Source organism: Mytilus californianus, unplaced genomic scaffold, assembly GCF_021869535.1.
Source record: "Mytilus californianus isolate M0D057914Y unplaced genomic scaffold, xbMytCali1.0.p SCAF_1, whole genome shotgun sequence".
NCBI classification, from domain to species: Eukaryota; Metazoa; Mollusca; class Bivalvia; order Mytilida; family Mytilidae; genus Mytilus; species Mytilus californianus.
Window position 1 is genome coordinate 123,211,356 of NW_026262581.1, and position 18,635 is coordinate 123,229,990.

An 18,635-nucleotide genomic window follows, 5' to 3' on the forward strand; every position below is an offset into this window, starting at 1 on the left:
TCAATGCAAAATGTAGATCATTATACTTACAGTTGATAATTTTTACTAAAACAAATAAATTGGCATTCAAGGCAAATATCACAGGGTCTGCTTCTTCATCTATAAATAGAACAAAAAATATAAAAACACATTTATCTGACTGTAAAGGTACTGGTATTTTTTTTACATACCGAGCTATTTGTTTACTTTGTCTATGAAACTGAATAAAATATTTTTGGCTTATAAACCAGTCAAAAGTAAAAATTCTTATCTTTAAAGATACTAATTGTTTTAAAGACGCATTAACATGTAGAGTAAATTGCTATCTTAAGGCCTTTTATAGCTAACTATATGATATGGATTTTCTTCATGTTAAATGCCATACAGTGACCTATAGTTGTCCTTTGGTGGGTAATTATCAAATCATCCAACATCTCCTTTTTTTTATATTTACATAATTTCATGTGTGTGGTAATAAGAACATAAATAAGGCCATAACATCCAAAGGAGGAAAAAAGTCTTCACTGTAAATGTGCAATAAGAATCATGTGGTCATGTGATTTGATAATTGACTGTGGTTTTATAGATGCTATAAGAATACCTTTGATTTGAGGCATTATCTTTTCTATTTCCTGATTCTCTTCCATTGTATAGCCTGAAAATATAAACGTTAAGTCAGTAATGTCTATATGAGACAGCTACCTCTTTAAATAAAATAAATGTAAAATTTAAGACACACTTATTTAGAATTAATGATTGGTCAAATGACCTTTAGGAGGAGTAGATTACATAAAATAGGTACCTACTTTTCCATGCTAGCCTGTTCATCTATAAGTTGGTTTTGCACTTAGTGCAACTTATCGTCCTTGACAAGTTCATGAAGGGCCACAAAAATCCAAATTATTCTCAAACTTATATTATGAACATTTACTATGTAATCATATTAATTTTTATACATTATTGATTGACTTTTATGCGTTTATGTGGTTACCTCCTTTTTCACCTGTAGATATGATAACAGGAGGAAGACCAGTCTCAGGAATTAAACATAAATGTCTCCTAGCTTCACCAGCTCGTAACTTTCTGGCCACCTGACGATGTGCATCTGAAAGAAAGGTAGAACATTTGAAGGATTTGTACATAAATACGATCTTAGACAATACAAGAATAAGTATTAAGATATTACCCAACCAGTTTCTCCAAATAATTAAAAATATGACTTAGTTTACATATTTAATACCAGAAATGTTTGGTAATGACACAAATATCATGAGCTCAGTAAAAATTTCAAAATACTGTAAATTCAGAAATTATTGCGTGCATTTATTATTGCGATTTTTGAAGAATGGACAAAAAAGCGAGATTGATTATTGCAATTTCAGGAAAATCTGCATACAGCTATTCGAATCAGATTTCAGAATGCGAGTTCTTATTATTGCGATGATCATCAAGTCGCATTTATTCTCATTAATACAAACCTCGCAATAATTTCTGAATTTACAGTATACGATATGAAAACAAATAATTTCTATTCATGTGAACTAAGTGAACTGCATTCCTATGTGATAGTGTTTGTTAAAGTGTTAGCATGCAAAATGGCAGCAGTGCTCAGTGCTAAATTACATCATGTCATTGATAAATGAAAAGGACATAAAAACTTTTAAACTTTCAAATACATGTACTTTTGATGTTTCACAATTTGGAATTTAAACTATTCGAAGAATTATTGTATGTTACTTAATAAATTGCAGAATCAATATGCAATAATACAGATAACATTTTTATATAATTAAATCTATGTTTTGTATTTTAGTTCAGCTTCTATATGGGTACCTGGGGATCCTTTCTCTACTTTTTTCTGACTCCTCCCAGATCGTCTCATTGGTAGTCTGTTAGCTGTATCAGATCCATCGAGTTCTGTCAGATCACCTCCTGGTCGTATCCCATCAGAAAACATCACATGTTTGCCCTCATTTGTCTGCCTGTTACTTCCTGTTATTAATCACAATAATGGAAATGAGGGGTAGAAGATAACAATAAAAGGAAATCAACATCCAATTGTCTAAAAATCAAATGAAAAGGTACAAAAACAAATCAAGACCTAAAGCTAGAAATTGAAAGAAACAGGAAACCTTTCTATCTGTGAGTAGAAAAGTTTATGTAATCATAACGGAATCTGGGTCTGTTCACCCAAATACCTGTTTGCCCTGGGTCCATTCTCCCTAATACCCATTTGCCCTGGGTCCGTTCGCTCTGATTTTGATTTTATTTTTCTGTCTTGTTGTATAATGTAAATTATTTGAGTAAAATTTGTTGAAAATTGGCTGAATATTTATGTTGTAAATTGTAATGCTGATTTCAGATTACTTTGTTTTATTTGCACTGAAGTTTACAGGAATACAAGATATCAAAACAACTGAAAATCAAGTTATCTGTTTGTATTTATCTTTATTTAAATAAAACTGTTTTCAATTTTCGTTATTAATCCACCAAAGACAATTAATACAACATTCTGTAAAATCAAAGACATAATAATTATACCTATTCAGCATTCTAAATTACGATCAACAGTCATTAATAGTAATTTTAAATAAAAACAAATATAACAATAAAGCCAATTTTTAAAATGCTTCAAAAAAAGGCATTAATTTTTAGATATTTCCATGTTTTTTTCTTAACTTTTGAGAAATATATATTTTCTTTAATATTTACGATTTTACCATATAAATATGTAAATAAGTTCATAAAACCTTAATACTATTAATATTTAATATTGTTTTTATAAAAGTAGGGAGAACGAACCCAAGGCTAACATATTATTAGTGTAAACGGACCCGATACCATCATAATGTCAGTTATTTAAAAAAATTTAAATTCAAGTCAAGTTTCAAATTCAAATGGAAAACAATACTGCAACAAGTGTGAGCAAAAACTGTATATGTCCCAGTATTATATTTAAGCTAAATGACAAGGAAAACTGTTTTTTTTATCCTTAATTTAGATGCATAAATGCATGAAACATTTATTAGTAAAATAAACAATCACTTGATGTGTTGGAAAAACTTTCATGAGACCTCCTGCCTTATGAAGGTAGGACAACTTGATTCTGTGAAAAGTAGATCATCTATAAAGACATGATAACTCCCCATTCTACACTTACAACCAAAAATGCAGTATTAAGACGATAAGCATAATGCAAAAATATAATTTCGATTTTCGATGATGCAAGAATAGAAATAGGTAACACAATATGCCTCTGGCAATTAGAAACAGGGCATACAAACAGTCAATAATATAAACTTAAGGTATTGCAATATACCATGATGTGAAACAGCATGCCCAAGCCTCAACTTTGAAACTTTGTAGGGGCAAGACAAAATCAATGGATCATGACTGAGTGTTCACAGCCAAATAATCTCTGCGGAAATAATATAACCAAATACTAATACACTACATACCAATATTACTGACTATTTATATGTTTTTTTCTTCTTTAACTATCCTAATCAAAAAACATTTAAAACATGTAAACTATGCAAAAGTCAATAGACCCTGACTGAAGGTAGATCTAAATAAAATTCCATGGAAACGAGAAGTGCCAATACTTCTACAACTGCATACCAAATATTATTGACTACCCTTAGTGGTTCCCCTTTAAGTGACTTAATCACAAACTTTAACCAGAAGTATGCCTAAGTCTGTCCTCTGCAACTTCAGTGAGGTCAGACAATAACCAAATTTAGTAATTATATTTGAATGTAAAGCATTAGTTTTTAAAAAAAAATAAACTTAAAAATTCAAAGATATGAGAGATAAACACTTGATACTTTGAATATGTAATCACAATTATGTTTATGAAACATCGTATTTATTTATGTAGTTCATACGTGTTTCTCGTTTCTCGTTTTTATATAGATTAGACCGTTGGTTTTTCCATTTGAATGGTTTTACACTAGTAATTTTTTTGGGCCCTTTATAGCTTGCTGTTCGGTGTGAGCCAATGCTCCGTGTTGAAGGCCGTACCTTGACCTATAATGGTTTACTTTTATAAATTGTAACTTGAATGGAGAGTTGTCTCATTGGCACTCATACCACATCTTCCTATATCTATTATCATGTTATCAACCTTGGAATATACAAACATGTTTTTGATACTTGGTTATATGTAACCAGAATTATCACTGCATATATTTATGATACTCCAAATTTGTAAACAGACTTATTTTTATCAAACATGGAATACAAAGCCCGATTTATCCAATATTGTGCATTTTTTGTCAATTAAAATGTTTTTTAAAAGTTTGGAAATGTTCATATATATGTTACAGTACAAATTAGAATTCAGTAGGATTCAGAACCCTCCTAGTACAAATAAGAAGTCCAATTTATAATAGTAATAAACTGCTTCTCCAAGCGCAGCTGGATACTACCGCAGAGGTCCAACCCTGAACAGTTGGGGCAAAAATGGACACAATATTCAAGCTTGATACAGGTCTGAATTTGGATTGTAATTAAATATTTGACACATTATAGGTTTCTGACACAGAATAAACAGTAGTCAAAGAACTTAAAATTGGTTATACGATTTGAATTTATATTCAATTGAAGATTTCTTGCTTTTGTGCAATACACTGTGCTGTTGCGCAATACTTAGTAAATCTGTTTTCAGACTATATACAAAGAATTAGCAATTGTGACCCCCAATTTTTCTTTGGAAAATTGACAATTTCTTAAATCTTGAGGATAAAAAATTGTCCCCCCCGCCCCCAAAAATATTTTTTTTTACCCCCCAACCCCCCCTTTCCCCCTAAAAAAAATAACATTTGAAGAAAATTTTCTTTTTGTAAAATGTAGTACATTTTAAGAGACATCAATACACTTAAACACAAGTTATTGTTTGAAAACTAGAAAATGCTTGTTTTAGACCCTTTTTGGCCCCTAATTCCTGAACGGTTTGGACAATTACCCCCAAAATGAATCCCAACCTTCGACTTGTGGTATTGAACCTTGTGGTACAATTTCAGAGCAATCAATATACTAATACACAAGTTATTGTCCTGAAACTAGAAAAATGCTTGTTTTGGGCCCCTTTTTGGCCCCTAATTCCTAAACGGTTGGGACCATCACCCCCAAAAACAATCCCAACCTTTCTTTAGTGGTATTGAACCTTTCGGTAAAATTTCATAGAGATCCATACACTTAAACTTAAGTTATTGTCCAGAAACCAAATGTTTTCGGACGCCAATGACGACATGATAGCAATATACGACCCCAAAATTTGCTTGCAGTCGTATAAAAATTAGATTTGTACTAGGAGGATCCTAAATTGTACCAAAACTTGTATAAGGATCCCGGATATAACTGAAAAAAATAGTTAGCGTGAATCCAGATTTTACTCAGTAAGTAGATAACCAAAATACCTAATTGATATTAATAAAATATCAATACTTTTATACAAACAAAATCTGATTTATAAAATTGTTTATTTATAACAACATTTGTGAATACTTTGTTTATGGCATTTTGTTAAGCAAACAATTTTTGGCCTTACAACATGGACAACATTTGATATTAAATTTTCCTGCATTTACAGACATAAACCAACAGACAATCATCACTGAAGTTTTTTTTCCCCTAAAAATTCTGGAATATGTGAAATTCTGGAGAGCAATAAAGGGTCAAATGAAATTAGTCCAAGGAAACACTGTTCGTAATTCAACACGATCATCTTTTGAATAATATTTTTAAACATTAATCAGTTTAATTGCAAGAAATTGCAATGTAGCAAATTTTATATAAACTTAAATATCTTTTTTAACAAGAGTTGTTTTCGTGATGTTGCTTTTGGTGCATTGTTTGCATTTGCTCCTTCATATGTTTTAACACCCTTGTACACATCTAACACTTTCTAATTGCAATGCTCTTCTCAACAGATGAATCAATTTATCTCTGTCATACTGTTTTGGCCACTTTCATTTGCACTCAGACAATTTTGTGTAAAATATCTATAAATATGTCCATCTTTATGACATTTATTCATTTAAAAGTGTTTATAGCAAAGAGAGCACTATCATAATTATCAAGCCTTGTGCCGGAATGCAGTTAAAAAGATATATTGTAACAAGAAATTTTCTTTTTGATTTAGACGAGTTTTGATTTAATTTCATGTTGAGGTACTACATGTACTACATTGTACCTACTAGTAATATCAAAACTTTGATTTGTACTGGATTTTAATAAGTATAAAACAGGATTCTAATTTGTACTAGGAGGATTATGGATCCTACTAAATTCCCAATTTTTACTATCAGGATTCTGGATCCTATTAAATTCGAATTTGTACTAGGAGGATTCTGGATCCTACTAAATTCTAATTTGTACTAGGAGGATTCTGGATCCTACTTAATTCTAATTTGTACTAGGAGGATTCTGGATCCTACTAAATTCAAATTTGTACTGAAACATATATATTGCAGAAAAATAAATTAAAAGCCAATCAATATGAGAGAGGAAATTATGAAAGGAACTCACCTTCTCGTTTTAATACACTGGCAGGCACAAGAACTGAGGGAGGCTGTGAACGTGCACTAGCTTGCTGCGAGGGAGGAATAACCGAGCAATATTCACTGGGGTTGTTAGGATTAGGAGTACCACTGCTCGACAGTTCAGCTAAGAATAACCAAGCAGAAAAAGCATTTGTCAAAAAAGCATGTTGCCAACATCAAAGCTATTAACATTAAACATAATGAAAACCACTCATGTATATACATGTACTGTGGATTCATTAATATTCATTGAATACCAATTTTCGTGTATTTTGTTGGTACAGGGGAACCACGAATTTAAATGTTCAACGAATTACAAATTTCCTAAAGGAAATATGCAGACTTTGCCGAAACCACGAAATTAAATATCCACGAAAATGCAAGTTTTCTTCAATCCACGAAAATTGTTACCCACGAAAATAAATGAATCCGCAGTAGTCTATTCCATTCATATTGAGGGTCACTGGAGCTACTGGTACTTAGTGAAATCCAAAATGCTCACTGTTCATATAAATTCAAAAATATTTACAAGGATCTGAATAGGTTTGATTATTTGCAGGAAAATATGTACATATATGAGTAGTTTTGATAATAAATAAAATAGTTGACCTTAAAGTGATTAGACCGATTAGCCTTAAAGTGATTAGACCGATTAGCCTTAAAGTGATTAGACCGATTAGCCTAAACAGAATTATGTTCCAGCAGCACAGACATTTGTTATGTACAATAAGTGAAGTCACTCAAAAACTTTTACAGATATGTGAAAAATCAGGTATTTTATATTTGCCTTTAACACAATAAATATCTTTGTCCTATCAAATCCTTAATCAACTATTCAATAAAAAATTGACAACTTATGGTAAACCTCTACAAAATTGATATGCAGCCTCTGAAAGTGTCTGTATTAGCTTTCATATCAACTGTATAAATTGATTGTACAAGGACTGAAAAATTTTGCAAGTTCTTTTTTAAATGAATCAAAGTCTACAGAAGGCAAACTAATACATTCAAAAATTTGTAATGAAAAAGGGTATTTATCTATCTATCACATGGTACATAAGTGTACAATTTCATATGTGGGGAAAAATGTGTCCATCTGTGAATGTTTGTTTGTAGGTGTAAATTGTCATATTACTTATTTCTTTTCGTGGTACAATCTTTATCTTGATAATACAAACTTGTCATTAGAGAAAATACATGCATTTCAAAATAATATATAACTTTGTTCTAGCTAAGCTGCAAGTAAAAGTTTTATGAATAAATAAAAATAAGCAAAGCAATTTACCAGTCCAAAAGTAATATTATGAAGTCATTCAATACATTCTAATAAAAATTCAATTTTCAACATAAATTAATCTCTTAAAATTAGGATAGCAGAAAAAAATGAATATTTGACTATGAGCATAACATTATGCATAAAACATTCCACCTGCAGCATTCCAAGGCTTTGCAAGAAATCTCTGAAATAACTAATAAATATATACAGAAATTTTCACATTAAAAACTTTTTTTTCCTTTTTTTTCTCCACTACTGCGGATTCATTATCATTCGCGGATTACCAATTTTTGTGGAATTCATGGTTATAGGTAAACTACAAATTTAAAGGTTCAACAAAGTACATATTTTCTAAAGGTTTGTAGGCAGACTTTGGGAAAACCACCAAATCAAATATCCTACAAAATTTGTACCCATGAAAATAAATGAATCCACAGTATTTTAACAGGAAGTGAATAATTTACTTTTGTTCTCTAGCATCTCTTTCCAACGTATCACAATGATGTTGATTAAACTTGTATTAACTTACAAGCTAATTCCAATATGCACCGGTAGCTTAATTTGATAGCAAATACATGTTTACTGATATTTGCATCAACGGTACATGTACCTTCTGACTTATTAGTTTATTCAGTGGTTTCTTGAAAAGCTTTTTCTGAACTTCAACAGAGATTGACCGAGATAACTGTGAAGTTAAAACAAACCTATAGAAATCTGTCGATTACATTCTACACACACTCTGGCTTCTTTGTTGTCCATGTACTGTAAACGACTCTTCAAGCTACAACATGCTGAACAGAATACCTGAAAAACCAGACTCCCTTTTTCAAAAAATTTACAGCAATATTGCACAATCCTCTTGTTTTATAACACCCTCTTAAAAGACAGCAGCCAACTTTTAAATCTGTTTCATATCAGTGTGTAAAATTAAGAGAATGTTTCTTTATAATTAACCCCTCACTTGCGGCTATCACCATTTTACATTTCCTCAGCTGAGAAAGGCTTTAATTATAGGTACTACTCTACATTCCTCTTTTTTCATTTTGTTTTCAGACTTTAAGTTAAAAATGCTATTTGAAAAGAATAAGTTAAGTTGAAATAAGAAGTAAGATAAATTCATGATAGGAGGATTTTAACATCTCTAAGGTAGGAAACTGGAAAACAAGGTTAACTATATATGTATCCAGTTATCTTAAGGCTTGATTAATTGATACTTTTAACAAAACATTATTGAAATGTTTCTCAACATTTGATAAACAATACATTTGTAGTTCCTGCTATGTTTACCTTTCCACAAGCTCGACAGTGGTGTCTTCTTTTAGTGAATGTAAATTTGACTTCACACCCCATACAAACTGGAGCAACACTATCAGGAATCCACATAGGTGCACTCTTTCCTAAAGCTGTTTCTACTTTTTGTTGTGATTCAGGACTTGATGGGTCAGGTGAAGGGGTGTGGCCTGATGCTCCACTAGCTTCATCTATTGGCTCTCCACCTACAGCTGGAAAGTGTATAATAATTGGTAATTTGTTTAAGAAAATTCTTTTAATTTTAAGACAAGATGGATGATACTTTCATACTTTTTCAATCATAATGTATAAAATGTTTGCATAGCCAAGTTAGGTGTGTCAAACCTTAATGAAATTACTGTTGGATCAAGCCTAAAAACACCATGTACAAATTACCATGATTACAATGCACAGCAATTGCTTATAACAATAATAATGTTGTAATTGCTTTGACTATCCGACAAATTGAAATCATTAGAGAGGCAGATTTTACCATTAATGTTTGATCATATGGGATATATAGAGAATATCATATGGCTTTTTCAATATCACATCCGTATCAAACCCGAGACACCAATATAATCCCAAGAGCTCTGCTCGAGGGATTGTATTGGTTGAGGGTTGATACGGTGTGTGATATTGAAAAATACATATCATATACACTTTATTATATACATGTACCTCACGTAGATGTTTTTATGTGACATGACGTCATACAGATAAGGATATTTGAAATGACGTCATACAGTTTGACATGACGTCATTCAGGTTAGGGGTTTGATAAAGCCTTTCTCAATTTTATTTGCAACAGTGACTGCAATCAATGACGTTACGTCATACAGATTAAAGGTGTGATAAAGCCTTTGCAACCGTGCTGATATCGATATCATCACGGGTGGCTGATACAGCATGCTTACCAATGACTGTATTACACATACAATTTATCTGTATTTACTACTAAGTATATAATAAAGCATGATAGGTCACATGAAACAAACTGTTTAAATGTCAATTTCAATACTTTACAACTTTTGAAACAGTTTGAGATAAAATTCATTCAATATATACCACTTTAAAAAAAAAGTTGTCAACATACACTGTAAATGGTTTTGGTTATAAAAAATATTTAAAAAAAAATGTATTACTTACTGAGTAGAGAAATATATATATACAAAAATGTATCAAGTTCCAATATAATATAGTGATAGAATCTGAAATTTTATGTGTGTAACTATCTTTTTAATTGTGTTTCCTTTTCTTTCCTTTTTTATGATTCCATTGTATATCATGTTTTTGTTTTTTTGTTGAAATCACATAGTAATTGATTGATGAAATCATCATATTACCTGTTTATCTATTAGATTTTCTCACCCACTTTTCATTTAAATAGTTAAAAACATTGCATTATGTATACCTTGAACATCCTCATTCTGTATGAGATCTTCCTGAATTTCTGGTGACAGGTTTTCTGAATCTTCTGGTGGGTATGGGAATGTGTAAGGTGCCTGAGTTCTTTCCCCTGTCATGGTAAATTCTCCACGTTGTGGAATATTCAGACTATTAGGACGTTTCTGGTGAGGAATAGGGACCGAGTCAGAACCTGATGGTCCCCAAGAATGTGGACGTGATAAATCAGATGGAGTACCAGGTTGATTATTGCGCCTCATCACAGGAGTTTCATCATTATCCTCGTCTCCAGTTTGATCACATACCTGATCAGATTTTTCAATTTCTAAAACATCTACCACTTGTATATCATTGTCTGTTTCTGGGATTAATTCACCAGTTACAGGTAGCCCATTTTCTGGTAAATTTTGTGCATGCTTCTGTTCTTTGTCCTGAATTTCTGAAATTTCTGAAAAAATTGTTGTTATACTGTGAATATCAGAATGTCGATTAATTTCTTTAGGTCTTGCCCCACCCATTTCAACTGATGGCAGTTGCATATTTTGAATATCCATCCCATCAGTCTGATTTTTGGCTGATTTTAATTCTTCTGACTGAACACTTTGTTTACAAATAGGAATATTTTCACCAACAGAGATTCGTTCTAGTTCTTTCTGTGTCTCGGACAAAACAACTGTTTTGGAAAGATCTTTCCCTTCATTTTGATCGCTTGGGTGAATATTTTCATTTGATGTTTTTTTTCCCAAAATAGGAAGTTCATCAATAATAGAATATCTAGGTGGAACAGAATCAGCATCACTATTTAATGTCAGTGAGTTTGAAATCACAGAATCTTGATCTTGTATGTCTTTTAGATAATCATCCATATCATTTTCATCAACATTAACCTCTTGACCAAAACCAATGACTTCAGACTGATCTGATTTCACTGTAGTTTCCTTAGGTACTTGATTCCCTTGTATTGTAGTTCCTGTCATATTGGGAGAGGACTCTAACTCACCATTATCCAATACCTTGACAGTAGTCTGTTCGAGAGAATCTGAAGATTCGTTATTTGGTACACCACTGACACTATCATTTATTGATACATTATTGTCAAAAATAACATCTGATAAGTCTAGAGTTGGTGTTGCTTCCTTTTTCACAACCAGAATATTATTTGTGTCATCTCTTCCTAGGCAGTCATAAGAATCATATCCTTCATCTGCTTTCTTATTGTCCTTGTTTCCTGTATTATTTGATTGTATTTGATCAGTTCCTTTCATGGTTAATTCAGAGTTTAAACTTTCAGATTTTACTGACTGTAACTCTGTTTTTGTATTGTCTGACATAGGTAAAGATGAAAGCTCAGTTCTAACTGATTGAAACTCAGTTATTGAATTGTCTGATGTTGGTGAGGATGATAGCTCAGTTTTAACTGACTGTAACTCATTAACTCTTTTTTCAGATGTATGAGAAGATGATGTTTTGGCATGTAAATCATTATGAATCATTTCCATAGGTTTGTTCTTGGTTAATTCTTCATTCCTCACAGATGGAAGTTTTGAAATATTTATATCATGAGATATTGCACTATTCACTGGTACACTTTCATTTAAATTTACATGAATATTTTCTTCCACACTATCCTTCCCGTTACTTTGATAAAAGTTATTTGGTATGGCATTCTGTTGATATGTGGTAGAAGGTATTTGAGGTACATCCTCAGATACAGGTGTGAATACATCCACTACCTGAATAGGTAATTTATTATAAGTGTCCTCATAGTTCACACTTTGATCTACATTTCCAAATTCATTTTCTGTCGAATCAGTAGTATCACAACCATGTAAATCAATCATCTGACTATTGTTTACATTATGCATTGGTGTAGATTTATTGTCATGGTAACCATTCATTGTTGGTGTTAAATCACCAGGTTTAGTGGTATGTAATATTCTATCAGGATTTTTGTGACCAAAGTCAAAATTTCCATTTTCAAGCGTTTCAACATGTCCATTTGATATGACATTGCTGATTTTGGATGATACGGTCTCTGTTTTTGTTTTCACTGACGGTGCAAAGTCTGCCTCCGACAAATCAAAATTACTTGCTGGTTCATAGGGTTCCCCATAATCAATAAAGGACAAATATTCATCTTTGCTGTTTCTCTTCCAATTCGGAACAGAATCTGCAGGAGCTCTGCTTACTTCTTCCCAAGAATGATCCTCATTTTTAGAGAGAAAAGTTGCATATTCAGATGACACATTTCCAGGAGGTTTTCTACTTGTGGACTCTAAAAATTTAGCATAAAATTTACTAAACATTTGGATGAACTTGCAATGGTATACAAATATCTTGATAATAAATAAATAGGACACATGTCCTGGTTTGTATTAAGCACCTGATATGTAACTTCCATTTTTAAGACTGAATCAAATTCAACTGAGAAATATTGGTAAATAATATACATGTACATGTAGGTTCACATAATACTTTTTTTAAACGACCAGACTGATATGCATCTTACTTTCCTTTTTGGCTATAGTTTACAGTTAGTATTGTATTTTAGCAATTTATAAAATTCCTCTTCAAAACTGGAAAATAATCTTAACAATTTTTTACAATATATAACATTTAAGAACAAGACAAATATTATTAAATTGTATTGTAAAATTTAGTGAAGATAATTGAATGAACATACACAAAAAGAAATGCATAATAGCCAATTTTGAACAATAACAATTCCCTTCGCAAGTTTTTTTTTTATTAAAAAGTGTTACCTTTATCATGTTGATAAGTCACAAATTTCTCCTTTTTTATTCAAATATAGATGGCTGCTTAATATCAAATCAATATCTTTATAACATTTATGTGCTGTAGATCAATTTACCGGTAATTACACAATAGGCCAATTTTCATTCATATTCCAGAAATAACAGTTTGATCTAAAGCTTACAAACAACAGAGAAGCATACTTTATTTTTTAGTTGTTACATTAAGGTGTAATACCACCAAATCATAGTATGCCACATCCGGTTTCATATGAAAAAGGGTTGAAAAAAAATATTCCCTTGAATTTGACAGTTGTAGGAAGTTAACCATTCATTTCATTGCAGAAAAAAATTTATGAGTCATAAACATATATCTTTGGTGTTTCAAAGCACCATTCTTTTTTTATTTGGTGTTTCTATAAAATATTTTGGAATCTTTAGGTTACATGGTTACTAAGCTTGTAAACAGGGAAAAAAGGGGTGACAATTTGATTGGTTAACTTCCAGTGATGGTTATTATCTTATATGCATTGAAATGTTATGTGATATTTGGTCTGTAGTACTGGACAGGATAAAACTTTACTCATGCAAAGTATTTCTTTATTTGAAACAATTTTTTTTAAAAGTGCCAATTTAAGAAAGACTAATAGGGGAAAACAATGGTGGTATTATTCCTTACACAATATATGCAAGTACATTTGTACCAAGAAAGATAAAACAAGTGAAACTGCGAGCTACTGCTCACTGATGATACCCCCACCCAGGAAGTTGTTGAGTGATGAATCTGAAAACGCATTACTGGTATATCTGACTTATATAAACCCTGAAACCAAATTTCAGAAATCCTTATGATGTAGTTCCTGAGAAAGATGCGACGAAAAATATTCATGGGACGGATGGACGGACGGACAGACAGAGGTAAAACAGTATACCCCCACTTTTTTAAAGCGGGGTATAATAAAATGTGCAACAAAAGGAGGAAAAAGTAGAAATAAAAAATAGAAATAAAAATAAAGGTTGAGCTAACAGTAGTTAATTTTATAAAACAATGGTAAAGGTAAGCAAAAAACTGTTAATAAATACTATTAAAGTACAAACATTATTTATAAGTAACTATAAAATGAGACTAGAAAACAAGACTAGAAGTCTTATATTTAATCCATACCTATAAATTTTAATTCTGATATCATATTTAAAAATAACATAACTGAAAAACAGGATATTTGTTTAGATAAATTTCAAATCAGCCATCAATTGGTTGCAGAAACTAGTTCCCATGATGTAAAACTGTTAATATTACCTTCTGCTTCAAAGTCATCCAGCACCTTGTCAAGGTCAACTATTAAACTATCCATTGTTTTGCAATTGTCAGAAAAGCATATTCATCCTAAAATTATAAGTTGTTAATTAATTTTCACAAAAAACAAGCATGGGATAGTCCCTGAAAAAACTAAATATTGGTCAAAGCTACCATACTGTACTGTATAGACTATGGAGCAGAGAAACATGCATGGGACAGTTCCTGAATAAATAAAAAAAATGTGGTTTGTTATACAAGCTTAAATATCATAAATCTAAAAGCAATTCCCTATATTGACTGAATAAAATGAGATGATGTGTAAAGATAAATGTAACCCAAAAACAAAAACACAGAAAACATATCCCTTATTCATACAATCCATCCATTTTCAGCAAAAACCTTGTATCTCCTTTTATTACAGAAACCAAGTTTTTCAATGTTTTATTGTTAACTTGTTATAATCCACTGTCCTGACTGCAGGCCAAAATACCTGACCTTAAAACTAATAGAGGTCATAGTGTGACATGCACTTGTTCGTCCTTTGGTTATATGGAGATTTATCTCATTTGTAATCATCATGATCATACCACATATTTTTAGAAAATCATTGTCAACATCATCAACAAAAACTATGGTAATATAAAACATAACATAACTATTTTTTTTTATAATTTTTTTGGCGTTATACTTGTTTGGATGCTGACTCTCTGACCTGTTCCCCACATCACATCTCTCTTTTTTAATATTAGTCTGACAAGAAATCTTTCTGTGCGCATTCTAACTTAGTAAATTTACAAACTGAATTTCTTTTCATATTTTGTTCTGATGGTTTAAGAATATGTTAATGTCTTTGGACATTCACTAATGAATTTACTAATCCTGTTATCAGGCCTTGTCAGCAACTATGACTTACAAGTATGATTTTGCGTGGATATTTTATTTAAATATATTATTAATCATGGTTGAAATTGCAGGGCAGTGATGGCATTGCAATAACATCGTATTTGGTAGCTATGTACATTGTTTATATCTCCTGCGCCTCTATATCATAACATTGTTCAAATTGACCAATCAGGATGCAGCATAGGTACCGTTGATATGTCTGGCATTTCATGTCAACCAATCAAGAACTAGTATTCATATTTCCCGGGTTATTAATTGGCCAATCAGATTTAAGTAAATTATCATAGTCTGGCATCATCTGCAGTTTAAGCATTCAAAATAATAACTTGCAGCAGCAAACACCTTGTTAAAACTAAGGCTAAAGATTTTTACTTCCACCCTCCCGACCCTCATTCATGTATATATGTAATGAAAATCAGTTCATGAACTGTCTTTAAGTTTGCATCTTGTCATGTTGGTTTTTTTTTGTACTGTTTATTATATATATTGTATTCATTGTATTTTCATGTGTAGTTAGTCTTGATGTTTGAGAACCACAGTTTTTATTACACAGCATTTATCTTTTGTATTCATGCATTACTTACATTTTGTATTTGCCTTAATTCATTTAGCTATGTTCAATTATTGTATAATTGAAATAATTACATGCCTACTTAATAAACTGTGGTTAGTTTTCCCAAACCTGTCTTTGTTTGAAATATAACCAACACTGCCTTATGTTCTATTTGGCCGTTGAATCCTTCGGGTGTATCCAAACTTGATTTGGGACGTTATATAAGTCATACCATATCAAGCGTTGGCAGGGAGGCTGAAAAGAGGCAGTGTTTAGCACCATTGGCAAAGGGGGGAAGGGTGGTCCCTATTTTCATAACATAAGATTAATATTAGATTTTAACATAAGTAATATTACAGGTGCCACTAGTGGAGAAGGAACTTGTAACCCATCTGGATCACCTATGTCCATACTGGTTTTTGGTGCAGTTCAAGTCGCTCAATCTTTATTTTCTGTGTGATATTTTGTTGGGTGTTCGTCTTTTCTTCTTTTTTCTTCCTTTCACTTATGATTTTGTTTTATTTTTATACTGCATTAATCAGTTTTTTTAATCCACTAAATAATATACATGTATCTTCTAAAATGCTTTATACACAATAAAAATATTTCTTAAATGCTGTAACTTCTAAAAGAGAGACAAAACACTAAACGATACCAAAGGGATAATTAAACTGATAAGTCGAAAACAAACTGACAATGCCATTGCAAAAAACCAAAAACAAACTAAAAGACAAACAACAGTATACAAAACACAACAGAGAACACTAAAGACAGAGCAAAACAAAAACCAAACAAAAACCAGGGGTAATCTCAGGTGCTTTGGAAGGGTAAGCAGATTCTGCTCAACATGTGACACCCGTCGTGTTGCTCATGTTAGTCATGATGAAAAATCTAATTCAGTATGTCACATAAGAGGAAAAGAGGCTGGATTGTGGTTATGGAACATATCAGGCATCATCTGTGAAACAAATATTCTATATAATGGTCAATCAACTTGTGATGGCATCCGTTAAATTTTTGAAGGGATGATTTCAAATGGTTTAAAAGCTTCCTTGTAAGCATCAACCCTCTTTCACGGAAATCCTGATATGAAATGCAAGGTCTTGAATACTCCATATGCAAGCACTGCTGGAATGTTGCTACGTAGGAATGGAAAGTTCACAATAAGGAAGCTGAAATCATCTCTTTTGTCATAAAGTTTTGGTCTCAACCAACCCTCATTGTCAATTTCTATCTTTAAGTCAACATATGAGGCAAGCTTAACTGTATCCTTTATTTCAAGTTCGATGCGATAGATACGTTCAACATAGTCATCAAACTTTGAATTATTTAGTGAGAGGACATCAACTATAGAAGAATGTTAAGTTGAAGGATTATGCTAGCTTCTTTTCATTCTTCCGAAAAAAGCTTCTGTATGAAGTCTGCCTCATATGAATAAAAGAACAAGTTGGTTGGTTCCAATGGGAATGCTTTGTTTGTTGAAAAACATGTCCTCCAAACATAACAAATATGTTGTCAATCAAGAAATCAAGCATCTTGATAATGTCAGTTTCAGAGAATTTTTTGTTTGAATTTGAGTATCTTTTTTTACAAAGAACACGACAAGGACACTATGAGAACAAAAAGTGACATGAACCATTCAACCTGGATCCCCATGGCATGTTATATGATGGTGCACTGCAATCGTCAAATAAAGTTTGCCTTGGTTAGATTGGCCTACTGCTTATATTTAACAACATTGCTATGGTTCAAGAGGTAGTCAAATTTGTTTTCTTTTTGCAAGCAACCACCATTTTTTGTTTGTAATGAGTCTAAACTACCTGTAATTGTAAAACCGATTTTATATAATAATCAAAACTAAGTACTGCTTTGATGGCCTGGGGATATCAGGCTAATGTTCACTAATCACTTGTTCAGGTTAACAAACTTCCAATAGGGTTTTGTCCAGTCTAAAATTCTTCCATGGTTATTTTTCATCCATGGAGATCCCTGCATGAAAACTGAAATCAGCTCATACATGTATATATATATATATATATACAAGTCTAAATTGAAAACAACGTTCAAACCTATGATTGCGTTGGATAAAAACCACAATTTTTATACGTGTGCATGCACAACAAATTTCTTGGTAGAGGGGTCTAAATACAGCACAAACAACATTTTCCAAAAGACCAAAAAAGTGAAAGAGTATATTTAAACAAAATGCATTTGACTAACAGGTCGAACAACAGATGTTCTTAAACCCTGCTGACTGCCATTGGCGATTGCCAAATAAACGGACCACAAGATGTAACAAAATGGATCTTTATATAATTTATTAATTTAATACCAAACAGAAAACAATAAACTTGCGGAAAAGATGGTATACCGCAACCATAAGGTGCAAAAATTTGAACATCATATCCGGATGTCGACAAATAATGTCTCTTCAGTGATATTAGGAATCGAAACGGTATTCGGAAGGCCATATAATTTACCTCAATTTAGGATAGACTCTTGAATTTTGAAAGAGTCGAAATAGGATGAACGGATCATATAAACCTGAAGGCAAATATAATACAAGCCCCAACAAAAAATATAAACAAGTCTAAATTGAAAACAACGTTCAAACCTATGATTGTGTTGG

General features: G+C 31.8%; 1 protein-coding gene across 5 annotated transcripts in view; it reads right to left on the reverse strand.

Annotated features, from left to right (window-relative positions):
• LOC127711519 (zinc finger FYVE domain-containing protein 9-like) overlaps nt 1-18,635 on the reverse strand; it is a 45,532-nt gene that overhangs the window by 15,885 nt on the left and 11,012 nt on the right. For 4 of the 5 annotated variants that reach the window (XM_052217616.1, XM_052217610.1, XM_052217624.1 and 1 more), the window contains exons 2-10: nt 14,551-14,637; nt 10,505-12,772; nt 9,088-9,302; nt 8,505-8,604; nt 6,511-6,648; nt 1,813-1,971; nt 971-1,084; nt 581-634; nt 31-99 (exon numbers count right to left, since the gene is read on the reverse strand). In XM_052217616.1, the coding sequence (XP_052073576.1) occupies nt 31-99; nt 581-634; nt 971-1,084; nt 1,813-1,971; nt 6,511-6,648; nt 8,505-8,604; nt 9,088-9,302; nt 10,505-12,772; nt 14,551-14,605 (3,172 nt within the window). In that variant the 5' untranslated portion in view covers nt 14,606-14,637. The remainder of the gene's footprint in view (nt 1-30; nt 100-580; nt 635-970; nt 1,085-1,812; nt 1,972-6,510; nt 6,649-8,504; nt 8,605-9,087; nt 9,303-10,504; nt 12,773-14,550; nt 14,638-18,635) is intronic. The other variant, XM_052217633.1, reaches the window with a different exon arrangement.